General features: G+C 48.4%; 1 protein-coding gene across 1 annotated transcript in view; it reads left to right on the top strand.

Moving 5' to 3' along the window:
- The window catches only part of casc3 (casc3 exon junction complex subunit), a 37,727-nt gene extending 12,741 nt beyond the window's left edge, over positions 1–24,986 (top strand). Inside the window, exons 5-13 of the mRNA XM_007909875.2 lie at positions 4,628–4,779; positions 6,277–6,453; positions 7,062–7,762; positions 8,806–8,867; positions 10,366–10,534; positions 11,195–11,293; positions 13,587–13,792; positions 15,532–15,654; positions 24,377–24,986. Coding sequence (XP_007908066.2) covers positions 4,628–4,779; positions 6,277–6,453; positions 7,062–7,762; positions 8,806–8,867; positions 10,366–10,534; positions 11,195–11,293; positions 13,587–13,792; positions 15,532–15,654; positions 24,377–24,418 — 1,731 coding nt within the window. The 3' untranslated portion in view covers positions 24,419–24,986. The remainder of the gene's footprint in view (positions 1–4,627; positions 4,780–6,276; positions 6,454–7,061; positions 7,763–8,805; positions 8,868–10,365; positions 10,535–11,194; positions 11,294–13,586; positions 13,793–15,531; positions 15,655–24,376) is intronic.
- Positions 24,987–27,691: the final 2,705 nt, after the last annotated feature.

Genomic DNA, 27,691 nt, shown 5'->3' with positions numbered 1-27,691 from the left:
GTCAGAAAAGCAACCGTTTACTACCACTCTCTGCTCTCTGTCTCCCAGACAGTCCTGGGTCCATGTTGCCACAGTCCCTTTAATACCGTGGGCTTCTATTTTGTTTATAAGTCTCTTGTGTGGCACTTTGTCAAATGCCTTTTGAAAATCTAGATAAACTACGTGTACTGCTCTACCTTTATCCACCCTCTCAGTCACTTCATCAAAACATTCTATTAGGTTTGTCAGACACGATTTGCCTTTAACAAATCCGTGTTGATTGTCCTTTATTAAACCATATTTTTCCAAGTGAGAATTTATATTGTCCTGGATTATAGTCTCCAGTAGTTTCCCTACTACTGATGTTAGGCTGACCGGCCTGCAGTTCCCAGGTTTATCCTTCTGCCCCCTTTTTGTACAGGGGGAGTAACATTTGCCACCTTCCAGTCCTCTGGCACCACTCCAGTGTCCAAAGAGGATTGAAAGATTGTGATCAGAGCTTCCGCTATTTCCACCCTTGCTTCCCTCAGTAACCTCGGATGCATCCCATCCAGACCAGGTGACTTATCTATGTTGAGCACTGACAGCCTTTTTAGTACCTCCTCTCTGTTGATTTTTATCATATCCAATTTCTGTTCACACGACTGTGATATTGTGGCATCGGTTGCATCGTCTTCTTTTGTGAAGACAGTTGCAAAGTACTTATTCAGTGCATCAGCCATGCCCTCTGCCTCAACAAGGAGATTTCCACTTGGGTCCCTGATTGGACCCACCCTACCTTTGACTAACCTTTACTCTTGATATGCTTATAAAATACCTTAGGGTTTCCTTTTATGTTTCCTGCTAATCTTTTCTCATACAATCTCTTCGCCCTTCTTATTTACCTTTTCACTTCTCCTCTGTACTTCCAATATATCTGTATAATTTTCGCCATAGTGCTGATATTATGAAAATTGGTTTGAATAAAGCCTGGCTCCCATCAACTTCTCCCTTCTGGTACTGACCTCCCTAGCCTCTTTCTCAAACTCACCGAACCAGTGTGCAGCCTTGTCCAGTTCGATCCTCAGCTCTCCTCTCTCTTTGCATCCTTTTTCTGATCAGGACTGCTTTTCTTCACCTTCGCCACAGTGTACTGAACTCGCTCTAAACGTCACTATAAATGCTGAATTAATCCCCTTCAGTTGTATGCTGTGGCCTTTGGTTCTACTGTTTTGGACAAAACAGTTTATGGTCTACATCAGTGTAGTCCAGCGCCCGGCGGGGGAGGTTATGGGGCCTGTGGCCATTCCCACCATTCCAACTTCCAATCCCGGTGAACGTCCTCCCAGGGTAGCAGCAGGAGCCGGTGGTTGGGAGGTCGCAGCACCCAGGGTCTTTACTGCAGTCTGTCAGGAAGGCAAGCGCGTCCTTAGAAACCAGCCGACGGCTCCTGCCACTATAGATAGTGACCCGTGCTTGGGAGAGAGAGTGGGAGGCAGAGGGGAAGAGAGAGTGGGGGGCAGAGGGGGAGAGAGAGAGAGTGGGGTGGCAGAGGGGGGGAGAGAGTGGGGAGGGCAGTGCGGGGGAGAGATGGGGGGGGGAGAGAGGGGGAGAGAGCGGGGGGGCGGAGGGGGAGAGAGCGGGGGGGGCGGAGGGGAGAGAGCGGGGGGGCGGAGGGGGAGAGAGCGGGGGGGCGGAGGGGGAGAGAGCGGGGGGGCAGAGGGAGGGGGCGAGAGCGGGGGGGGGCAGAGGGAGGGGGGAGAGCGGGGGGGCAGAGGGAGGGGGCGAGAGCGGGGGGGGCAGAGGGAGGGAGGCGGGGGGGGCAGGAGGGGCGGGGGAGAGAGCGGGGGGGGCGAGGAGGGGGGGAGAGCGGGGGGGCAGAGGGGAGGGGGCGAGAGCGGGAGAGAGCGGGGGGGGAGGGGAGAGAGCGGGGGGGGAGAGCGGGAGAGAGCGGGGGGGGCGAGAGCGGGAGAGAGCGGGGGGGCGAGGGGGCGAGAGGGGGAGAGCGGGGGGGGCGAGAGGGGGAGAGAGCGGGGGGGGGCGAGAGGGGAGAGAGCGGGGGGGCGGAGAGGGGGGAGAGCGGGGGGGGCGAGAGGGGAGAGAGCGGGGGGGGCGAGAGGGGAGAGAGCGGGGGGGGGCGGAGGGGGGAGAGCGGGGGGGCGGAGGGGGAGAGCGGGGGGGCGAGAGGGGAGAGAGCGGGGGGGCGAGAGGGGGAGAGAGCGGGGGGGGGGGGGGGAGAGCGGGGGGCGAGAGGGGGAGAGAGCGGGGGGGCGAGAGGGGAGAGAGCGGGGGGGCGAGAGGGGGAGAGAGCGGGGGGGGCGAGAGGGGGAGAGGCGGGGGGGCGAGAGGGGGAGAGAGCGGGGGGGAGGGGGGAGAGGGGGAGAGAGCGGAGGGGGGGAGAGGAGGGGAGAGAGCGGAGGGGTGGCGGGGGAGAGAGTGGAGGTGGAGAGAGTGGCGGGGGAGAGAGGGGGAGGGAGAGAGTGGCGGGGCAGAGGGGGAGGGAGGGAGAGAGTGGCGGGGCAGAGGGGAGGGAGGGAGAGAGTGGCGGGGCAGAGGGGGAGGGAGGGAGAGAGTGGCGGGGCAGAGGGGGAGGGAGGGAGAGAGTGGCGGGGCAGAGGGGAGGGAGGGAGAGAGTGGCGGGGCAGAGGGGAGGAGAGAGTGGCGGGGCAGAGGGGGGGAGAGAGTGGCGGGGCAGAGGGGGAGGGAGAGAGTGGCGGGGCAGAGGGGGAGGGAGAGAGTGGCGGGGCAGAGGGGGAGGGAGAGAGTGGCGGGGCAGAGGGGGAGGGAGAGAGTGGCGGGGCAGAGGGGGAGGGAGAGAGTGGCGGGGCAGAGGGGGAGGGAGAGAGTGGCGGGGCAGAGGGGGAGGGGAGAGTGCGGGCAGAGGGGAGGGAGAGAGTGGCGGGGCAGAGGGGAGAGAGTATGGGGAGGGGCAGAGGGGGAGAGAGTATGGGGAGGGGGACAGAGGGAGAGAGAGTGTGGGAGGGGGACAGAGGGAGAGAGAGTGTGGGGAGGGGGACAGAGGGTGTGGGGAGGGGGACAGAGGGAGAGAGAGGGGGACAGAGAGAGAGGGGGGAGGGAGGGGGCAGAGGGGGAGCAGAGAGGGGGAGAGGGAGTGGGGCAGAGGGGGAGAGAGTATGGGGAGAGGGAGTGGGGGCAGAGGGTATGGGGAGAGGGAGTGGGGGCAGAGGGGGAGAGAGTATGGGGAGGGGGGCAGAGAGAGTATGGGGAGGGGGGCAGAGAAGAGAGGGAGGGGCAGAGAGAGGGAGGGGCAGAGAGAGGGAGGGGCAGAGAGAGAGGAGGGGGCAGAGAGAGAGGGAGGGGGCAGAGAGAGAGGGAGGGGGCAGAGAGAGAGGGAGGGGGCAGAGGGGGAGAAAGTATGAGGAGGGGGACAGAGGGAGAGAGAGAGTGGGGAGGGGGGAGAGAGAGTGTGGGGAGGGGGGAAGAAGGAGAGAGGGAGTGGGGGCAGAGAGAGAGAGAGAGGGAGTGGGGGGCAGATCGAGAGGGGGAGGGGGCAGAGAGGGGGAGGGGGGAGGGGCAGAGAGAGAGGAGGAGTGGGGGGCAGAGAGAGATTGAGTTTGGGGCAGAGAGAGAATGCGGGGAGCAGAGAGAGTGTGGAGGCGGGGGCAGAGAGAGTGGGGGGGGGCAGAGAGAGAGGGGGCAAAGAGAGAGGGGGGCAGAATGAGGGGCGTTGCAGGGGGGGCAGAGAGGGGGAAGGGGGCAGAGAGGGGGAAGGGGGCAGAGAGAGAGGATGGAGAGGGTGGTGGGGGCAGAGGGTGAGAGGCAGGTGGGGGCAGAGAGAGAGGAAGGAGAGGGTGGTGGGGGCAGAGAGTGAGGAGGGAGAAGGTGGTGGGGGCAGAGGGTGAGAGGCAGGTGGGGGCCGAGAGAGAGGAGGGAGAAGGTGGCGGGGGCAGAGGGTGAGAGGCAGGTGGGGGCCGAGAGAGAGGAGGGGACTGAGGAAGAGGAGAGGGGAGTGTTTGTGTGTGAGAGAGGTAAGACAGGGGGGAGTGAGAGAGAGACTTTGAGAGAGGGAGAGTTGAGAGAGGGGCAGTGTGACGGGAGAAGGGAGAGAGAGTGTGGGGTGGACGGAGTGAATGTGAGGGGTGAGAAAGAAACAGTGGGGTGATTGAGAGAGTTTGAGATGGGATAGAGAGAGTGTGTGGGGGACCTTCATGAACCCATATTGACTATCTTTTATCATTTTATTACTGTCCAGATGCTCCATGATCTTATTTTTAATACGAGCCTCCAACCTTTACCCCCAATGGATGTCAAACTCACTGGTCTGTAGTTTCCTGGGTCACTTACTACCTTTTTCAAAAATAGGAGTAACATTTGCCTTTCTCCAATCCCCAGGCACCTCTTCAGCTATCAGTGATTCCTGAAAGATGTGTGCGAGAGTTCCTTAAGAATCATTAGATGCAATTTAAACTTCCCAGATTAAATAAATTACTCATCTCCTCTAACCCTAATCCATGACTGTTTGTGGGACGCTGCTGTGATCAGTTGGCTGCCATGTTTCACCCACAAAATATACAGTCAATTCACCGTACAGTATATTCGGTGAAGCGCTTTGAGCAGTCTCAAAGACATGATAAGGCGCTATATCAAATATATGGATTATTATTATTGTATCTCAAACATTGTTTTTGTATTTCTGTCCTCTCCATAGGAAAGTACAGACCCTGTTGAAAATAAAATAGGGAAAAAGAATAGAAGACAACTAGATGATGATGAGGATCGAAAAAATCCTGCCTATATCCCACGGAAAGGACTGTTCTTTGAACATGATCTCAGAGGACATGCTGAACCAGAAGAAGTGAGGTTTGTAATACTCGGTTTTCCATTTGTAAGGTTAAGGCTGGATTTCAGTAATTAGACTCATATTGTTAATGCAATCTTTGTGTTGCCAAACTATATACAACAACTTTCATTTATATAGTGCCCTTCACGTGCAGTAGCGTGCCTGAACATCTCACAGTGATGGAGTCTGACAATGAGCCAATGGAACCGTAAGCACAATCAAAAAAAAAAAGGTCTTTAGCCAGGATTTGAAGGTGGGGAGCGAGGGGTCAAGGCGGAGAGATTGAGGGAGAGAGTTCGGGGCGTAGTGGCTGAAGGCACGGCCACTGATGGTAGACTGGAGGGCACAATATAATGCAGTACAGAATTATATTTCAAAAGCGCCTTTCACATCGGGACGGTGGCTGAAGTCATGGTCGAAGAGGAGGGTCTTGAGACTTGCCTTGAAGGAGATAAGGGGAGGAGTGAGCCTAAGGGGATGTGGGATGGAGCTCCTGCTGAGCAGAGGGAGCGGACAGGTTGTTATGGGGTCAGCAGGTCACAAGTAGGGAGAGGAAATACGGAGGGCTTTGAGGACGAGGATTTTGAACTGTATCCTCTAGGGAATGGGGAGCCAGGTGGGGGTGATAATAATAATAATAATCCTTGCATTTGATATGGCGCTTTTCACGTCTTCTAGATGTTCCAAAGCTCTTCACAGAATATACTGTAAAGTGAATTGACTGTATATTTGTGGGCGAACACGGCAGCCAATTGCACACAGCAATGTCCCACAAACAGTCATGGATTGAAAATGACCAATTTATTATTTTGTTTTTTTGGAGGGATTATTATCAGGTGTGTGGAGTAAGGAAACTTGCCCAAGGTTTCGCCCTGCCTGGACCCTGATGGGGTCACGGAGCCGGGTGCGGGAGAGGACACGAGCTGCAGAGTTCTGGATGATCTGCAGCTTGTGGAGAGAAGAGTTGGGGAGGCTGACAAGCAGGGAGCTGGCGTAGTCAAGCCTAGTTATGATGAATGTGTGAATGAGGCTCTCAGCGGCCTGAGGGGTGAGGCAGTGGTGGAGACGGGCAGTGTTGTGCAGGTGAGGGAAGGCTAGAGTGGTCATCGCACGGATGTGGGGTAAAAAGGATAATTGAGGGTCAAACAAAACGCCAAGTTCTGGACTGGCTTAGTAAGGTGGAATGTGCATCCTTGGATGGTGATGCAATGTGAATTGAATGGAAAGTGCTTGGCATACCATATTGGGTACAACAGGCTGGAGCTTTCTGTAGTTCTAGACTAATGGAGATTGTGGCATCCGAGCAGCTTTGTTGGCTAGTAATTAAGACATTTAAAAATTAGTGTCGGGTTCCTCTTTCATCAGTGAAGCCAGAGATTTTCAGGAAAAAGATAAAACCACCTCAATATCTTGTCCCTGTATTTCCATTCCAGCTAATTCCATTTTGATTTATATGATCACAGGAAACCCATTTGTTCGGAATTCATAAGTGTGTATTCATGTCTTGTTGTTCCCAGGCCCAAGGTTCGTCAAAGGAAGCTCTGGAAAGATGAAGGCAGATGGGTGCATGACAAGTTCCAAGAAGATGAACAAGCGCCTAAATCTAGAGAAGAGCTCATTGCTCTTTATGGATACGACATTCGGTCAGACAGAAATCCCGATGAAATCAGGCCAAGAAGGATAAGGAAACCCAGGTTTGCAGAATTGCTGTGAAATGTTAGGGTCTTGGTGAAACAATAGGGACCAATCCCATTATAATGGTCCCTTAATCTGATATCACACTGTTGAATGTTGGATTTGCTTTTCCTGGATCATTTTGTATTTAAAGATGTCACTAAATCAATTTAAGAAAGACATAAGGGATGCAATCTTTTTAATAAAATTGGCAAAATATAGAACTGACAATGGAGAAATATGTCTTCAGAATTAAATGAAAACATTCAGTCTACTTTAATTAATAATTAATTGTTGCTTGTTAGAGAAATGTGAGTTTAGTTTAGAAAACAATAGTAGGTTAGTAATATCTTAGCCTAAGAATTTCACTTTCTAATAATTATATGTTGCTGCTCTAAAAAGTAAACCTAGTCGGGGAGAATGAAAGTGACCTCTGATAAGAGGAGTGGGTGCCACTGTTGGATCAGTTAATTCATCCATTTACTAGCACTTTTTTCAGATAGTGAACTTATACCTCCCAAGAGAAATGTTGATGGAACAAACGGTAATTTAAACTAACATTAAAAAAGCAAATTGTCAGTGACTGAGGCCTGGATGTGTAATGGTGCTTTTGCTTTGATATCAAAAGGTTCAGAAGTCCAAATCGAGATCCGGAATGGCTGGCTGAACCACTACCAAGGCCTTACTTGCGTAAAGCTACCGGTAGTGAACCGACTCCAAGAACGTTTAACCACAAAATGGGAGGTCTAGAGCGGAGATCTCCAGCAAAGAGCTACTACAAACATGCTTATAACGAAGAATGTGAGAATATGAGACCAGGAGAAGTAAATAATTCAAAAAGTTGCCAATCTACAGGGAATTTATCTGCTGATGAAAGCAACCTTGAGACACAGAGGCTTGAGCAGGGTTGGATGCAGGAGATTGTGGCAGACAGTTTGCAGTCAGTAAAGGACAATAGTTCCAAACGGGAAAATACCCATGTTCCAAGCCAGACATTTGCTGCTGAGAATGTGCAGCAGCAGGTACAAGAGAAAACTATAGAAAAGAAATCCTACTCTCGCATTCGAAGGACCAGGAACAAGGTCACAGAGGCAGGAAAGCCATTGCTGACTGAGGATGCTTCCCAACCAGGATTGTTGGCTCCAGCTGACCAGCAACCTGTTCAAGCTGTCTCTCCTCCAGCACTGAAGACCGGCTCCTGGGAGACTCCCCCGGCTGTGGACTCCCCTTTGGCAGGGCTCGAATGTGAGATTTCTCAACTGAACGTATCAGGACAAAACTGGACACCAAGTGGTCAGCCACAGTACATCCAACCAAGAGAACTCCACGGTAAGTGGCTTCATTTAATTTGTGTTGATTTCCTGTCGAATGATATGAAATAACTTTACCAACATACCATTGGAGAGAATCCTGAATTCTTTACCGAACTTTCTGTTTATAATTGCTACAGATGGTTCATCTGCAATTTGTAACTATACCTAGAAGTCCTTACTTCTATTGTGAAGACTTATTAATTCTTCTTTTAAAATAACTATTGTTTGATGGGGAATCTGTTCATGATTGACCAGCGTTTTGGGACATCCTCCCGACGTGAAAGGCGCCATACAAATGTCATTTTGTTGTTGTTTTATCCCGTTGGTTATTCATTATTTCTTTTGCCGCTGTCCAAAAACATCTTTGTTCGACTTCGCAAACTCCCTCCTTGTCGGCCTCCCCAACTCCTCCCTCCACAGGCTGCAGATCATCCAGAACTCTGCAGGCCGTGTCCTCTCCCGCACCAGGCTCCGTGACCCTATCACCCCCCAGAGGATACAGTTCAAGATCCTGCTCCTCACCTTCAAAGCCTTCTGTCTTGCTCCTCTTTACCTGTTTGACCTCTTAACCCCTACCATCCTGCTCGCTCCCTCTGCTCAGCAGGCTCTGGCCTGCTTCACAGCCCTCGCCTTGCACACCCCACCATTGGCTGGCAGGCCTTCAGCCTCTCTGCCCCACCCTCTGGAACTCCATCCCAAAGTCCCTCTGCCTCGCACCCACGCTTGCCACCTCTCAAGACCCTCCTCTTCAACAGTGCCTTCGGTCATCTTCTAGACAGTCAGTGATAGCAAGCTATTTGAACAGTTGAATGTAATCCAGTTTTCACCGATTGTACATTTTGCAGCAGTCATTACTGGAATCCACTTGAGCAGCTACTTGTGAAAACGTAAAGCCAAGTGTCTAGCCAGCAGTGTAAAGTCCTCTGAGACATCGTTCCCATGTGAACGGTTCTATGTTAATGAAAACTTTTTTGGATGTTATGTAAAACCATAATGACTGGTAATTAAATATTGCACTCTGTACGATAGGTAACATTGACGGTGGTGTTTTTCTTGCAGGAATTTCCAGTTCAATACACATAAGTAGTGCTGGAGCACAGTATAACCGAGTGGAAGAGATGGTAAGGTGGACTACAGTTTTCTTCGACCCCAGCACAAACATCAAAACAAACAATAATCATAATAATCCTTGCATTTGATTTAGCGCCTTATCACGTCATCTAGACCTCTCAAAGCGCTTCACGGAATATACTGTAAAGTGAATTGGCTATGTTTTGGGGCAAAACATGGTAGCCAATTGCGCACAGCAGTGTCCCACAAACAGTCGTGGATTGAAATGACCGTATTATTATTACCTCTGTGACCTCAAGTGACCATTTTTATTATTTACTTTTTTTAAAGGAATTATTACCTCTGGAAAAGCTATCCTCCACTAAGCTACAGGACTCGAACTACAATTGTTGCAAATTAGAATTATTTTCACTCTTCTAAATTCAAATCTGTCCCTTGGTGTTGAATGACCAGATATCATTTGGTGTTTGTATGACCAGATATTGTGGAGTCCTATAGCACTCGCCTCGCAAACAGGAGGACCTGGATTTGATTCCCGGCAGGGCGAAATGTTGGGCAAGTTTGCTTACATGCGGAGTGGAAATAAGTTGAACATGCTCTGTTCACCTAGCAGTAAGCAGAAACCTGGTTGATAGTCGATTGGCGGATTGCTCTTCTGGGGGTATATTCCCATCCCCCCCCAAAAAAATTAATAATTTGGTCACTCAATCCACGACTGTTGGACCCTGCTGTGTGGAATTGGATGCCGTGTTTTGCCCACAAAATATAGTTAATTCACTTTACACTATATTCTGTTTTGAGACGTCTCGAAGACATGATAAAGCGCTATATCAAATACAAGGATGATTATTAGAATTATGAAAATTGTACAATAGATTTATGTCTGGATGGTTGGAATAGAAGGCTCAAGAGGTATACTTGTGGCAATCATGGAGGTTCCTGGATCCACAAAGTATCTAGGGGATGTACATTGGTATTAAGGATCCTCTTAGAAGGTATAGATGTAGTTGAGAGAGGATCCTTGTGTTATTTGAGTTGGAAAATAATGTTTCCAGGTCCTCTGGCAAACCATTGGTTTCCTGGTGCACGTTCACTAATAACTGCACTTTTGCCTTCATCAGACTACCAGACTGCCTATTATTTTCTTGCAGCTAATCAAAACTTCTGGGATGATGGTGATGAGGATGGGAAGGGGCCAAATGCAGGTTCAACAACCAATGCACCAAGCCAAGGAGGGAGATTTCATCTCCCCAGCGTTATCTCTCATCCTTTTGGAAAGAGCAATAAGAGAGAGTCAGTGGCAGTCTGGTGTTGTGCAGCTCCCAGGTGACAGCTGAAATGTACATAGATAGAATCTGGAAGCAGATTGTCTGCTATGTTGTCTATAAAGAATGCTTAGCCTAACAAGACCAAGAAAGAGAGGGAGAAAAAACATTGAGCCCTCGCAAAATGAGGGGTGGGGGAGCAAAGAGAATCCAAAAAAGATTTTAAATAAAGGTCTGTAGTTTAAACCGTGTTGACTGGATCAAACTATTGAATATGTTGTAGGCAATTCAAGGAGGTCGAGCAAAACGTTATTCATCTCAAAGGCAACGGTCTGTACCTGACGCTCCCCCACCACCTCCTCCTCCACCACCGCCGCCACCACCACCAGCCCCAGGACCTGCTCCTGCACCGCTCCACATCGGCCTGATGGAAGGACATTACTACGATCCACGTAAAAAGCTCTATATGTTTCATTTCTTGGGCAGCTATAAAAACTATTTTAAACAATATCAATTCAGGCGATTGATTGATATATAGGAACTGGGTAATTGATTGATAGGAACTGAATAAACATTTGGTGAGAAGTAGTTCAAATGGTAAGGGACGGGGAGCATGAAATTGGGATTAGAATGATTGCCTTGTGAGGAGCAGAGGTTTGATGAGCTGAATAGCCTTCTGTATTTTACTTTCTCTGACTAGGGCTATATTAGGATACACTTATTGCAGTAACCAAGCTGCCTTTATTCTGCAATATTTGACATTATTTTCGATAGCACATGAATTATTATTCAATAAAAGATTTATATTCACTGAAAAGTTTGAAGCAAATAAGATGCTGAACAGTAATGTTTATAGCCTTGTACAGCATTGTGTATTTAGAAACTTAAGTGCTTTCAGTATTAAAATTATGACTTTAAATTAAAAGTGAGTAGTATTGCTACATGTGAAAGAAGATTGATAACTAACATTAATTATTTAAATATTGAAAAATGAATCAAGGGCAATTTTTGTTGAATTTTGGAATGGTTACACATTATTTTCTAGAGTTTGTATTCCTTATATTATAAATCTTGCTCATCTGTATAATGTTCTTGCTATCTTCTGTTTGCAGTACAATTTCAAGGACCTATATACACACACAACGAAAGTCCAGCTCCTTTACCACCTCAAGGAATGATTGTCCAGCAAGACATTCACCTTCCTCATCCAGGTACATAACACTTGTAATAAAGCTAATGTCAAAATGGAAGATGTGATGAGCATTCCTACCTCTTCCACCATTCTCCACTTTGTCACCACTAACGGCTTCTCCAGCCCCCGCACCGTCACATGTGGTGTCCCTCAGGGCTCTGTCCTTGGCCCTCCTTTTCAACATCTATATGTTGTTCTATATGCTTCGCCTTGGTGACTTCATCCACAGACATGAGGTCAACTTCCACATGTATGCAGGTGACACCCAAATCTGCCTTGATTCCAAGACCACTGCTCTCCTCAGAGAATGTCAGTCAGACATCAATCCTGGATGAGAGCTAACTTTCCTCCTGCTTGTCTGTCTCTTGTCAGTGCCTCCATACCTCGGGCGCTAACAGCATCTTTTGCATGAATGCACTCTACATCTCACTGAGCCAATACGAAACTTCGGCGTCCTGTTTGACCCTCAACTGTCCTTTATCCCCCACATCCGTGCTTTGACCCGCTCCGTCTTTCCCCACCTCAATATCCCCCGGCTCTGCCATTGTCTCACACCGCAGGCCGCCGAGACCCTCGATCACGCATTCATAATATCCAGGCTTGACTATACAAACTCTCTGTTTGTCGGCCTCCCCAACTCCTCCCTCCATAGGCTACACATCATCCAGAACTCTGCAGACTGTGCCCGCGACCGCATCAGGCTCAGTGATTCTATCACCCCTATTCTCCACCGACTCCACTGGCTTCCCATCACACAAGGGATACAGTTCACGATCCTGGTCCTCACTTTCAAAGCCCTCCATGGTCTTGCTCCCCCCCACCTCTGCGACCTCCTAACCCTCTACCATCCTGCTCACTCCCTCCGCTCAGCGGGCTCCGGCCTGCTTCACGTCCCTCACCTCGCCAACCCCACCATTGGCGGGCGGGCCTTCAGCCTCTCTGCCCTCACCCTCTGGAACTCCCATCACACATTCCTTCCGTCTCGTCCCCCTCTGCTTCCTTCAAGATGCATCTGAACACCCTCCTCTTCGACCTTTGGTCGCCCGCCTTTCCCCACCCTTCGCGATCCTGATACCCAGCTCGGGTCTGAAACACTGATTGTCCAGCACCTTGGAATGTCCTCCCGACGTGAAAGGTGCTATACAAATGTAATTTTGTTGTTGTTTGTGGATGGAGGAACTTTAATGAATATAGATTAGTTTACTTTGTGTTCAGCAATTGGTGTTTTTCATTCATAGTTGGACAAACGTGATTTAAAGCTTGTTTAAAAAAAATTGGCCAATGGTAAAACAGTAGTGATTAGTAATGAATAAATTCCTCAGGAGATTGGAGAGGTCACACACTAATGATAAAATAATCCTTAAATTTTGTATAATGCCTTTCACGTCAGGATATTTCAGAATATGCTGTAAATTGGAAGGATCCTCACCCTCACCTACAAGGCCATTCACGGCCTTGCTCCCTCCTACCTCTCCGACCTACTATCCCCCTACTTACCTGCCCGTACCCTCCGTTCCTCTGACTCCGGTCTGCTCCACATCCCCCGCCCCAACCCCCCTACCATCGGTGGCCGGGCCTTCAGCCTCTCAGCCCTGAGGCTCTGGAACTCTATCCCCCAGTGCCTTCGCCGCTTCCTCCCTTTCCTCCTTCAAGACCGGTCTCAAGACCTTTATCTTTGACCGAGCCTTCAGCTCCCCTCTCGAGTCTCTACCCCCTCTTCGCTCCCTCCCTTCCCTCCCCTCACCCTGACCATTTCCCCCCTGCTCGGGTCCTGACCCAACTGTACAGCGCCTTGGGACATCCACCCGACGTGAAAGGCGCTCAATAAATGGAATCTTGTTGTTGTTGTTGTTTTGTGGGTGAGAGAGATGCTCCAGGTAAAGCTTTCTGGATACTATTTAATGTCTCATCAGAAGTTCAGCATCTCCAACAATGCAGCGTTCCAAAGAGCACTGCACTGGAGCCTCAGCCTGGACTGTGAGCTCCTCTGTGTCCCAGCCAATCTAAGAAGTCTATAAAATTTCTATCAGGAATATTGTAGCAGTTTCATTCTGTGCTCTGTGTTGGGAGCATTATTGTTTGGACAATGATTGGTAATACTTGATCTCCTACCTTGAATTCCCTATTCAGCTGAACTAAAGCCTTGTTACAGTAACCCATTCCCCTCGCCCCTTATACTTTCCATCTTACCTTCATAGTTCCAAATTGTCCCCCTATATCATAGCATATTCTTGTAAATGTTTGTGAATTTTCCCTTAAGTCTTCCTATATTACCGTCTGGATTAATGGCTAAATCTGTTGATCTTTATCAGTCCCAGGTTTCAATCATCACCAGTCACCCAATCACCTCACTAACTCGGGATTGTATGCTCCACAAGTTCCTATGCCAACTGGACAGCCACCTCCACAGCAGATGCTTGCTCCTTCCTACTTCACACCTGGAATGATGAACTTTGGAAATCCTAGTTATCCATACACGCCTGGAGGCCTCCCACCTCACATTTATCCAACCACTCAGGTGAGAGTACTGTGAAAGACATTAAATAGTTAATAGATCAGAAACGGTGATTCTTCAGTAATTGATGTGATGATTTAATTTAAGAGCAAAAATTAAACCTCTATTTTGGAGTATAACCAACCTTTTATTCCTCTGTTTTGCTTTAAGAGCAGACTAACAAAGGTTGCAATGAGGTTTTCTACTTACAAAAGTGTAGCACATTCACTGTGCAATCAATTCTGTTAGGGAAATCACTGCATTCAGTACAGCATAATGATCGCATGTGTGTGAAATTCTGCAGTCGCAAGTATTTTCAGAATAGCAAAGGCCTCAATCACTTAATCCCTCCACTGAGATCAGAATTCGGTGTTTGGAGGAGTAACGTTGTAAGGAAATTACTTTTATTGGAAATGAAATAACGTTCACGAGCTTAGAGATGAAAGGGAATTGTCAATGAAACATGAAAAAATTTAGAAGAACGTGTTTTTAAAGAGAAAATAGTAAAAAGAGAAGTTTTAAAAATAAAAGATGAGAAAAGTAGCAAGCAAACAATTTTGTTCTAAAGAAGATGAACAGAAGGAAAATGCTCATGGAATAAACATGAGTATAGGAAAGTAACAACAACAAATTGCATTTATATAGAGCACCCTTCACATTGAAAGGACGCCCCAAGGCGCTGCACAGTTGAGGGTTGGCACCTGAACTGAGGGGTGGGGGCCAGAGGAGGAAGATGACTAAAGGTGCAGTCAGAGAGGAAGGTGTAAGGAAACTTTGTATTTACTATTTAATTAATAATTAGTGAAGTAATACATGCAGTTTAAATGTTAAACAATTGTTTCCTTTATTACAGTTCGACAGTCAATAGTTAAACAGACAGCACTGAATCACCAGACGCAATAATGTAGCAACCAGGTTTCAGAGATATTGATCCTAAACTACCTATCCCTGGGAGAGCAGGAAGCAGCTGGGATTTGGTCAGATTTGCATCTCACTGACATTGACTAAAATACCTTCAATTATACCCCAAAATCTGAATCACATTTGGGCATGTGTAAGCAGTATTAGCACCACAAAAAGTGCTTTTGACCTTCAGGGTAGTAGGGTAACCCACATTCTTGTTTCTTGTGCAATATAACAAGTGACGTATCACCAGCTGTGCTTCAGTACTTTTAGTTAGCAGTTTTTAAAAAACTTTCCTTACAAATTTCTTCAGAAGGACCTCAAAGGAGGCAAAGGAAGGGGCAAGGTGAAGGGACTGCAGAATGGAGTTCCACAGAATGCGGGTGGGTTGGTGGGGTTTAAGAATGTCTCAGAGGTAGGGGCAAGACTGGGGAGCTATTTAAAAGTGAGGATGAGGATCTTATCATTCCTCTGGGGGATGGGGAGCCAGTGGAGTCAGACGAGGATGGGGGTGTAAGCTTGTGGAGTCTGGTGTGAGAGGATTTGAGCTGCAGCGATTGGGGAGGGTCGGTGAGCAAAGTTTGTGTGGTCTAGCCTAAAGCTGATTAAAAACGTGGATGCATGGTGACTATAGTGAATCCGATTCAATACTGTAAAAGCATCTGCTACAATGATGCCCATCATATCATTGGGTTTTTACAACTGAAAGTGATGTCTGTGCCATTGATAAAATGAAACTTCATTCTAAGTATTGGACATTTTAACCTGCAAAAAAATGACCAGTGGATAAGTAGCAAGGGCATTTGCATTTAATTTTGTACAATATGTAAATAATGAGATATTAATCTCTGTTCTTTCAGGCCCAGTCTCAAGTCTATGGTGGAGTCACATATTACAATACCGTACAGCAACAGGTGCTGCCAAAGCCATCCCCTCCTAGGAGACCGTCTCAGCCGGTTACTGTTAAGCCACCACCTCCTGAGGTTCGTGAAACATTCGTCATCTGGTTTCCCTGCAGCTTAGGTACAACAACATCTGAAGATGCAAAATATTATATTAATAACATGACTGGTTGTTGCTCCACCTGAGCAAACCAGGCTCCTCGCTCCTCACTGGGACAAGAACCAGGGCTGCAGTGGAGCATTTAAACTAATATGGTGAGGGGTGGGAAGAAACATGATAGAATACTGTGTGGAAATGGGGGGATAGGAACGTACAGAAAATCAAATAACCTGAATGCAATGCTAGTCTCGAAGAGAGAAGAGATGAGCAGAATTTAAACACTCAGAAAAGAGATGTGAGTGAAAAAGAAAAAGCAGTTGTAAAGGAGCTCCAAAGTCAGAGACCGATTTAAGCTGTATGTGTGTATATATATTAACACACAAAGTATGAGTAAAACTGGTGAGCTACAGGCACACATTATTATGGAGGCTGCAATATTATAATAATAATAATCCTTGCATTTGATATAGCGCTTTTCACGTCAGGAGGACGTCTCAAAGCGCTTCACAGAACACACTGTAAAGTGAATTGACTGTATATTTGTGGGCAAACGCGGCAGCCAATTGCGCACAGCAATATCCCACAAACAGTCATGGATTGAAAATGACCAATTTATTATTTTGTTTTTTTGGAGGGATTATTATCAGGTGTGTGGAGTAAGGAAACTTGCCCAAGGTTTCGCCCTGCCTGGACCCTGATGGGGTCCACTTAGGTAGGATGTGATACACTTAGGTAGGAAAAATGATAGGAGGCAATATAGACTTGGTAGCTCAATCTTAAGGGGGGGTGAACGTACAGAGAGATCTGGGCGTTCAAGTGAGCGATTCATTGAAGGTGGCAGAGCAGGTAGAAAGGGCAATAAAAAGGGCATTTGGTGTATTGAGCTTCATTAGTAGGGCATAGAGTATAAGAGTAGGGAGGTTATGGTTAATCTCTACAAAACACTGGTTAGGCCTCAGCTGGAGTACTGTGTCCAGTTCTGGGCTCCTTACTTCAGGAAGGACATTAAGGCACTGGAAAGGGTGCAGAGGAGATTCACGAGAATGATACCAGGAATGGGGAACCTTAGCTATGAGGACAGTGGAGAAGTTAGGACTTTTCCCATTAGAGCAGAGAAGGTTACGCGGGAACCTGATAGAGGTCTTCAAGATCATGAAAGTTTCGACAGGCTGGATAGGGAAAAGCTGTTTCCGCTGGTAGGTGTGTCTATGACCCGTGGTCACAGTCTGAAGATATCTACCAAAAGAAGCAGAGGGGAGGTTAGAAGAAATTTTTTCACTCAGTGAGTTGTTCGAATTTGGAATGATCTGCCTGAAAGGGCAGTGAAATCCGATAACAGCTTTTAAGAGAAAACCGGATAGGTATCTGGGGAAGACGGGTTTGTAGGGTTATGGGGAGAAAGCTGGTGATTGGGGTTAGTGAAAGTGACTTGCTCTGTCAAAGAGCCGGCACAGACTCGATGGGCCGAATGGCCTCCTTCTGTGCCGTAACATTCTATGAATCTATGAATATCAGTTGGGACCATACTTTTAATATGACTTAGCCTCGGACCTTCTCTCCCTCTGGCCTTCCACCCATAGCGATTCCGATGCAACTGTCAAGCTGCTAAACGATCGCTATGTGATCGCTAAGAAATAATAATAATCCTTGCATTTGATATAGCGCTTTTCACGACGGGAGGACGTCCCAATGCGCACTCTCTCTCTCCCTGGAGGGCCGCATCCTGCTTATCTAATTCCGGAGAGTATTAGGCGCAGGTTGGCAAGAGCCAAGACTTGGGGTAACTGCTGGAGTCTAACCAGCTAAAACCACATAGCTTGCCATTAATATTGCTGTCTGGTAAACTTTCCCTCTGCCCTACCCATGAGGGCTTTGGCTGCAGGGTGACCAGGAGCTGAGTGGGATGACTCCCTGTGCCCAGTGACTGGTCGGACCTTCCACTGAGTCAGGCTGGGCTGTGCTGTCATCAGCAGTGAGTGCCCTGGAATACTGTGGACCTCCCTGGCTCAGGAACTGATGTGTCTTGCTCAGCTACTGAAACTGCCACAGAGGGGAGGCTGGATTCTGACTTTTTCAACATGTCACTTTGGAGCCAGTTCAACTCCAAGGAGACCCCACTTACCTTTCTCCCCACCCCCAAGGAGGAGGATAATACTCCTTGCATTTGATACAGCACATTATCAAGTCTCTGAGATGTCTCAAATGCTTGACTGTAGATTCTAGATTGACTGTATTTTGTAGGCAATTTTATTGGCAAAATCATAGAAGTACAGAATCTGAGGGTAAAATAGTGCAGAATCTGCTTGCTTGTTTCTTTCTAACTTGTTTTTCTTGTCAGCTTGAAAGTAGGTCCTGGCCGGGTGTTAATTATTAACTGACCAGTTGAAACTGGTTCTGTCTGTCTGGGGATTATATAAAAGGGAGTCTTGCGAGAGCCTGACTCGAACAGAGAGCGTACCAGTGTGAGGCCTCTACAATAGGAATCTAGTGAGCGTGGGGATTCGCTGCAGAGGAGGAAGGAGTTGCCGTATAAACGCCTTCACGTCAGGTGGATGTCCCATACCTCTTCACATCTTCTCTCTGAAATCTCCCTCCTCCCCTATTCCTCTCTCTCTCTCTCTCTCTCTCAAACCCTTATTTATTAGGCTGGGGCTGTATCCTACCTAATAAATAAGACTATGACTGCTGTACCCTCTCTCTCCCCCTTGCACTATTTCCACCAACCTTGCCATTTCCATGCCCCGTTGATCGCTCGCTCCAGGGCTCTCGTTGTGCACATTTTGGCAGCCGTTCCAAGCCTACTCCCCTCAAAATGCCCCCATTTCTACTGTCCACCTGGTCTACTTGACCTCTGTCCTTCTCTCCCAGAGCCCTCCTTGCCTTCTCTCCTAGACTCTTCCACAGCCTCCCTCTGCTTCAGCCTGGGTACCTCCACTGTGCTCATCACGGCACACGTCGATGGTTGTCCCTGAGCAGCTGCCCCGACTACCCCATTGCCCACTATCTCCGCAAAACCCTTCCCTGCCTCCAGAAGGTATACCCCTCCCCCACCCCCATCCGCACCCTTCCCAGGTGCCCCCTCAAACCCACAATCTGCAACTCTCCTCAGCCTCTCCCATCAGCGCACTGACCCACATCGGCCTCCAAAAACGTCTGCTCTCTTAAACAAAGCCATCGACAGCCTCCCACTCATCGAAGCCAATACGGTGGTGGGGTGGCCTTCATTTCTCAAACCTCCCTTGATCTATCCTCCTACTCCTCTGGCTGTTTCCTCTCATTTGAGCACTTCAACCTGTAACATCCCTTCTCTCTCCCTCAAAATTTTCCTTGTTTATCATTTCTCCCCCCACCCGCCCCCAATTTACTGTCTCCTTTCATCCCTGACCTTCTGCACTGAACGCCTGTTCATAATGGGTGACTTCAACCTTCATCTCAACTCCTCATGCCCCATCTCCTCTGACTTTACTGCCTTCTCCACCCTAAACCTCACTCTCCATATTCATTCTTCAACCCACAACCGTGGCCACCCTATTGAGTGCATCATCACCCATGGTCTACACATCTCAGGTCTGTCCAACACGGACAAGACCATCTCAGACCACCTCCTCATCACCCTCTCCCCTCATAACCCCCTCTCCACCATGCCTTCCGCCCGTGGAAACAGACTCCTCCCGATTCCCTCACAAACTACTCTGGCTCTCCCTTAACCTTGGACCTTCTCTCCCTCTGGCCTTCCACCCGCAGCGATCCCGATGCAGCTGTGAAGCTGCTAAACGATGGCCTCTCCTCAACTTTCAATTCCCTTGTCTCCCTGAAATCCAGGTCCGTTTCTAAGCCTACCAGCTCTCCCTGGTACACAGTCATCTCCACTCCCTCAAATCTCAAACCCAGCTGCTCGAGTGCAGATGGCACAAAATCGGCTTCACAGTTTGCTGCCAACTGTGACTCGAGCATCTTCACACCTACAGCCACTCCCTCTCGCAAGCCAAAAGTGCATTCCACTCGTGGATCATTCTGGAGGCCAAAAACAACTCCAAAATGCTGTTCTCCACCATCCACCACCTCCTCCACGTACTCCATTAAGCCCCTCAATCATAACATCAAATCCCAAGTGCGAAGTGATCTTGGATTTCTTTATCTCCAAGATAGATATAATCCGTCTGGCCACCTCCTCCTCCTTCCCCAAGTCCCCGCCCCCTCATTCCCTCTCCATTACCCATGGCTCCTACCATGGGCCCCAACATAGACTCCCATTTCAAACCTGCCCTTGCTGGCCAAAGCCCTGGAATGTGTTGTTGCAAACCAACTTTGCTCACAACTCGCCCTCCATTCCCTACTCGAACCCCTCCAGTCTGGTTTTCTCCCAGCCCACAACACAGAGACAGCGCTTCTCAAAGTAACAAATGACGTCCTCTCTCCCTCTGACCAAGGCTCCCTCTGCCTCCTCGTTCTCTCCACCACATTCACCACACTCAACCACGCCATCCTTCCTCCACCACCTCCTCCCTCATCCACCCGAGTGGGACTGCACTCGCATGGTTCGAGTCTTACTTAACAAACCGCCAGCACTGTATCGCGGCAAGTGTTTTTTCCCCTCACCCACTCCTGGTCACCTGTGGGATATTCCAAGGCACCATCCTTGTTCCCCCTTTTCCTCATGTACATGCTCCCTCTCGGCAATGTCATCCGCAGACATGGGGTCATTATCCACGTGAATGCAGATGACACCCAAATCCACTTCTCCGACAGCTGCGACTCCCAGTCCACTGATGTCCTGTCAGCTTGTTTGATGGACATCAAGGCCTGGATGAGCGCAAATTTTCTGCAGCTGAATGTAGGCAAGATGGAAGCCATACTCTTTGGCTCCCATTAACATCGTCTCTCCTGCGGGACTGAACTCCTCAGCCTCCCCGGGCTCTCCCTCAGCCTCCCCGGGCTCTCCCTCAGCCTCCCCGGGCTCCCCCTCAGCCTCCCCGGGCTCTCCCTCAGCCTCCCCGGGCTCTCCCTCAGCCTCCCCGGGCTCTCCCTCAGCCTCCCCGGGCTCTCCCTCAGACTCTTCAAACCCAAAAGTAACTTAGGCGTCAGCTTCAATCCCCAGCTTTCCTTTCTACCCACCGCCACACTGCCCGCCCCCCCCGCGCTGCCCGCCCCCCCCGCGCTGCCCGCCCCCCCCCGCGCTGCCCGCCCCCCCGCGCTGCCCGTCCCCCCCCGCGCTGCCCGCCCCCCCCGCGCTGCCCGCCCCCCCCGCGCTGCCCGCCCCCCCGCGCTGCCCGCCCCCCCCGCGCTGCCCGCGGCCCCCGCACTGTCCTTACATTTGATTTCGCGCTTCAACATATCTTCGAGACATCTCAAAGAGCTTCATGGGATATACTGTAAAGTGTAGTGGCTGTACATTTTGTGAGCGAAATGAGGCAAGCAATTGCACACATCAGTGTCCCACAAGCAGTTGTGGATTGAGTGACCAAATTCTTCTTAATTTTTTTTAAGGATTTCTTACAACAGCAGCAACAAAATTACATGTGTTCAGCGCCTTTCACGTCAGGAGGACGTCCCACGGCGCTCGACAGCTAGTGTTTCAGACCCGAGCTGGGGGTCAGAGTTCTGGAGGGTGGAGAGCAGGGGGGGAAGGAGAGTGGTCGAAGGCACAATTGACGAGAAGGGTCTTGAGATGGGTCTTGAAGGAGGCAATGGAGGGAGTGAGGCGGAGGGACTGCAGGATGGAGTTCCAGAGGGTGGGGGCAGAATGGCTGAAGGCCCGCTCGCCAATGGTGGGGTGGATGAGGTGGTGGATGTGAAGCAGGTCAGAGCCCGCTGAGTGGAGGGAGGGAGCAGGATGGTAGGGTGTTAGGAAGTTGCAGAGGTAGGGGAGGAGTGAGGGCATGGAGGACTTTGAAAGTGAGGACCAGGATCTAAAACTGTATCCTCTTTGTGATGGGAAGCCAGTGGAGTTGGGTGAGGATGGGGGTGATAGGGTCATGGAGGCTGGTGCGGGAGAGGACATGGGCTGCAGAGTTCTGGATGATCGCAGCCTACGGAGGGAGGAGTTGGGGAGGCCGATAAGCAGGGAGTTTGCATAGCCGAGCCTCGATGTACTGAAGGCGTGTATGAGGGTTTCGGCGGCCTGCGGTGTGAGACAATGGTTGAGCCAAGTGAAGATGCGGTGATGGGGGAAGGCAGACTTTAAGTTCTTAGTTTCTCCCCATTTAGAAAATATTCTGTTTTACTATTTTTGGATCCATAGTGGATGACCTCACACTTCCCCAAATTGAATTTCATCTGTCACAGTTTTGCCCATTAACTTCATCTATCTAATCTATCTTTGTATCTTCCTGCTCCCATCTGCGTAATTTACTGTGCCTCCTAACTTTGTGTCATCTGCAAATTTGGATATAAAACTCTCCTCAGCTCCACTATTCAAAAAATCCAGCTCATTCAGACCTCTCCTGCCCACGTACTGACCCAGACCTAACTCCATACCCCGGCTCACCAGTTCTGGCCCAGGCTCCACTGGCTCCCCATCACCGAACAGATCGACTTCAAGATCCTCGTGTTCAAATCCCTTCACTCTCTGGCACCTCCCCACCTCTCCAACCTCCTCACTCCCCAATCCACTACCCGGCGCCTCCGCTCGACTGGCACTGGCTCCTGCTCTTCTCTCGCACCCTCCGCTCCACCATTGGCGGTCGCGCTTTCAGACACTACGCCCCCAAACTTTGGAACAATCCCTCTGCCTTGCCCCCCCCTCCCCTTTTTCAATTCGCGCCTGAAAACCTTTTCGACCTTGCTTAGTTACCTAAAGAAAAGCCAGGGTCAATTAGAAGCAAAAAGGGAAATTGAGTTCCAGGAAATGATGGCCTGGCAGAGATATTTAATGAGTATTTTGCCTCAGTTTTTACAGAAATGATTGTCTGAGACACTGAGTGTAATAAGAGGAGGATGTTAGAAATGAGAGCTATAGATAAGGAAGATACTGATTGAACTCAAAGAGGAAAAGTCACCTGATGGGAGCGTCTGAGAATGTTGAGGGAAGCCAGGGAGGAAATACAGTAAACTTCTGTTAACTGGCTTAACTAGTCACTTCCACTGAAGTTGCTATGCTGTGAATACCCTGCCCCCCTCATGCACAATATTAATAAGGGACTCTGCTTAACACGTAATTAGTCACATTCTAGAGATCGCTGTAAGTACATCGGAAGCTGTACTTCGGGATAGACATTTTGTCCGACTTAAGGTTAACCTAAATATCATTCCCGCCAGGAGAGGAGCATGGCCGACGTGGTCTAATATGTAATAATGTTGTTTTACTTGAAGCAATGTTGACTAACCAGTTAAAGTTAAAATACTCTCACAGAATTCAGTAACAGATTTACCTTTGTTTGCCAGTGGCTGAGGCAGAATCCACATTGGCCTTTGAGCGGGAACTAGACAAATAGCTTATAAAGAGTTAGCTATAGGGGTGTTTGGAAATGGCAGGAAAGTGGGATTGAAAGAATTGACCTTGAAGCTGGCACAGGCACGATGGGCCGAATGTGCTGTGGATTTGTATGGTTCTATTTAGGAATATGTATATTTCAGATTATTTTGTAAATCCTTGTGTGCATCTCTCTGTCACACACCAAAATATCTTGCTTTGGAAAATTGGTTTGTAACTTTCTTTGGGCAGCTGTCATCTGTTCTTCAGTAAGGTACTAGAGGAGCACAAGGGCAGCCTGGTGGTTCTTTGCTCTTCCTTATCTCATTTCCTCCCCAGCTCCTTCCTGTAGCAAATTAATGCCACCTGAGGCTCTTCTGTCCCTCCCGCCCAATATGACTGTGAAGGGGAATGGACCCAAACACAAACTGGCACTGAGGCTAATTATAACATTGCCATTGTTGGTCCAGCTGAGATTCGCTCACTCAGCTGAGATCAGGATTTATAGGAACATATGAACAGGAAGAGGCCATTCAGCCCTTCGAACCTGTTCTGCCATATAATTAGATCGTGGCTGATCTGTACCTCAACTAATCCTTTCAATTCCAATTTCCTGCTTTCTCCCCATAACCCTTAATGGCCTGACCTACCAACAATCTATCAACCTCACTCTTGAAGGTGTGGATGGATCCAGCACCCACGGCGTTTTGGGGGAGAGAATTTAACCTGCAACATTTTGGTGTGAATGATGTATTGGTTACTCAGACTAGCTTTCTATGCACTGTAATATCACAATGATCATCAAGCTGTGTTATTGTCCTGATGGGTTGTTTGTGAGGTTTTCCATTGTGCTGCTGCCCTTGGTGACCTTTCTGGGAGGTGGTATAAGCAGCTGAGTCTTGATTTTGCCACAAGAGGAGTTCTGCTAAATATTACTTTTAAAATTGTTGCTATAGTGACTTCAAAATTCCCAGGAAGCAGGTTGGGAATGAAACATTGGGAAACACTAACAAGACAAAGCCATTCAGCCCATTAAGCCGGTTCCTCAATATTTCAGGTTATTGCTGTTGGCACTAGTTGCCCGCAGTAACTGCATAATCCCCTCCACTCCCTTCCACAATGACCTAATAACTAAGATCATTGTGTGATTCACATTCTGCTCCAGAATGTTCCATTTCAATGTAAATATGGCTTCTAAAGTTAGAAATAATATAAATGTGCTTAATGTACCTTTTTTTACGGTTTGTGTTTGGTTTCTCTCGTGAAATCCCCTTCAAATCTTGTTTTTCTAGGACAACCGAAATGAAAAGTCTAAAGAAATGACTGATGGTTAACAGCAGCAGCGATGTGTTCATATCACTGAAAGAATGTTTAGAAGTGGATGAAACGTGACTGATCTTGGTGCCAGCTGATTGTTGCTGGTGCTCTGATGTTACTAATGTTACTAATGTTCATAGCCATCATTTAACTCTGGCTACAGAATGTGTGGACCAGCCTTTCAGAAAGCATGAGGACTTGTTGACTGACAGAAATGATTCCTCAGGGCTTGTCCTTCACTTGTTCATAAATAAGGCTCTGAACAGCTTTCATTATTGTATGAATGATATTATAAAATAAACCAGCAGCCAATTACTTCTCAATTTACTGCTCAGCCAAGTGCGGTTTTGCAGTTTCGGGAAGAGCAAAGGGGTAACCTCCAAACCATCGAGCCTTTGTATTTGATAAATCGTCAAGGCTGTGTCTTTCTGTATTTCCAGAACAAGGTTGGTGTAACTACTAATTTCAAAGATTCTTAAACAATTTTTTCTTTTCTCCTTGTGTAAGTTTGATGCTGTAAGGTCCATTGTGCATTGTAAGCTGATTGAAGTGCACGATAATAAAAAATTAAAAAAGTTAGCTTTGTTTCAATGTACCTGTTCGTTTTTTAAAAAGAAGCTACCGCAATAGCTTCTGAGAATGCAATTTGTTTTCTTCACACAACTATTAAGACTATTTAGAAGAGCAGAAGCTGACTGGATACTTGTCACTTGTTGCACCCATAATTTGTATGTTTGCTGCATCTGCAGGTTGATGCCTCCAAACAAGGCTTCCTTCCCACGTTACTACATAAAAGCTAACACCACGTCTGAATGTGTTTTGTATAATGTATTGATCTTCAGATCTATATCATGGTATTATCTGCGCTTGATGTCCCCTTGACTGTTGGTTTGTGTGAATGTTCCCCTTATCTGGGTAATCAGTCAAATTGCAGAGATGTGTGGGCCAAACAGGTTCCATTCGTTAATCATTCTGATGCTGCTTTAGGGTCAAGACTGAAAAATGTTGATGTGGTTTAATAGACCATTGAAATAGAAGATGTAGGTTATCCTGGTGCAGTAACTGGTGTCTGCCACCAGGGGCTACAGGGGAAGTATTCGCTCTGAATCTTTAATGGCAGGTATTTGAGCTGAGCATTAACTGGGTGGATACACACACCTGTATGTACTTCTTCACAGATGTTGACATTGTAAAACCCTGGATGAGTAAACCAACCAATTCGAACCCTGAAGTCTGTCCCACTCATTTGCCTGAATTAGACTTGAGTGTTTATGTTGAACTCTGACTAATAAGTGTGTAATTATTCTTTTGTAACAAACATTTTCTAGTTTTAGAAATGTCAAGCATTGCAGAGTGCAAAGACTTTTCTAAATGTTGCATTTACATGTAATAAAAGTTGTTTAGTTTCTGCCTTAAAAAATTAAATGTGTTGCTCAGCTCTACATCCCTGTGCTCGAATTCAAGATCCTCATCCTCACCTACAAGGCCATTCACGGCCTTGCTCCCTCCTACCTCTCTGACCTACTATCCCTCTACCTACCTGCCCGTACCCTCCGTTCCTCTGGCTCCGGTCTGCTCCACATCCCCCGCCCCAACCGCCCTACCATCGGTGGCCGGGCCTTCAGCCCCCGAGACTCTGGAACTCTATCCCCCAGTGCCTTCGCCGCTTCCTCCCTTTCCTCCTTCAAGGCCGGTCTCAAGACCTTTCTCTTTCCCTTCAGCTCCCCTCTCGACTCTCTACCCCCTCCTTGCTCCCTCCCTTCCCTCCCCTCACCCTTTCCCCCCTCCTCGCTCCCTCCCTTTCCTCCCCTCACCCTGACCATTTCCCCCCAATGCTCGGGTCCTAACCCAACTGTACAGTGCCTTGGGACATCCTCCCGACGTGAAAGGCGCTCTATAAATGGAATCTTGTTGTTGTTGTTGTTGTGACAACACTGTGATGGCTAGTTTTTATTTTGGTAAGAATGGAGATTTGTAATCAATATTTTTTGTTGCTATTCAGTCAACATAGTTCAATAAAATGTAAAAAAGAAAATTAATACAGAAGTTTATTTCAGTTTAGTTTAATTTTATTCCTTTAATCTTTGAAGCTTCTCTGACCAGTTCTTTCCTCTTAATTTTTACACCTTTTTATCTCCGCGACCTGAACCAAGCACCATCACTCTTGAGAAGCAACAACAACCTTCAATTATATAACGTCCTCCACGTAGGGTAACATCCACATTTTGCCCACAAATATACAGTCAATTCACTTTACAGTATATTCTGTGAAGTGCTTTGAGACGTCTCGAAGACATGGAAAGCGCTATATCAAATGCAAGGATTATTATTATTGTATATTTATACATAATATCTCAGAGCGCTTAACAGTGGTGGAGCCTGATTCCGAGGCGGGGTGGGGGGAGGTGGCCATAAGCCCAGTCAAAAAGGAAGTTTTTCAGGCAGGGTGTGAAAAAGGGGAGGGATTGAGGGAGAGTATTCCAGAGTTTTGGGGGTAGTGTCTGAAAGCGCGACCTCCAATGGTGGGGCAGAGGGTGCGAGGGATGAGCAGGAGGCCGGTGCCAGTCGAGCGGAGGCGCCGGGTAGTGGATTGGGAGTGAGGAGGTTGGAGAGGTGCCAGAGAGTAAAGGGATTTGAACACGAGGATCTTGAAGTCGATGCGTTCGGGGATGGGAAGCCAGTGGAGCCTGGGCCAGAACTGGTGAGATATGGGGACGGAGTTTGGTCCGGGTCAGGATGGGGGCGGCAGAGTCTGAATGAGCTGCTCTTTTGAATAGTGGAGCTGTGAAGACCGGCGAGGAGTGCGTTGGAGCAATCCAGGCCCGAGGTGACAAGCGCAAGCACGAGGGTTTTGACTGCATTTGTTGTAAGGTACAGTCGGAGACGGGCATTGTGGAGGAGGTGAAAGAAGGCGGTCCTGGTCAGGGACCGGATGTGGGGGAGGAAGGACAGCTGGGGGTCGACCTGGATGCCTAGATTGCACACCGGGTCAGTGAATCTGAGGGAGAGTCCAGGGAGGTTGAGGAGTTCAGATCTGCAGGAGTGAAGACGTTGACGGGAGCCAAGGAGTATGGCTTCCGTCTTGTCCACATTCAGCTACGTGGAGTAGAGATGACAGTTGGAAACAGCCCTGGATTTCAGGAAAGCCAGGGAATTAAAGATTGTGGAGAGACAATCATTCAGTGGCTTGATGGCTGCATCAGGATCGGTGCAGGTGGAGGGCCAGAGGGAGAGGAGGTCCGAGGATGAGAAGGTATTTGCGAGGGACTCAGGCAAGCTTTTTCCAGGGA

This window comes from Callorhinchus milii, unplaced genomic scaffold, assembly GCF_018977255.1.
Source record: "Callorhinchus milii isolate IMCB2004 unplaced genomic scaffold, IMCB_Cmil_1.0 Scaffold23, whole genome shotgun sequence".
Taxonomy (NCBI): domain Eukaryota; kingdom Metazoa; phylum Chordata; class Chondrichthyes; order Chimaeriformes; family Callorhinchidae; genus Callorhinchus; species Callorhinchus milii.
Note: the sequence above shows the minus strand (reverse complement) of the source record. Positions and strands in the feature narration are given on the sequence as shown.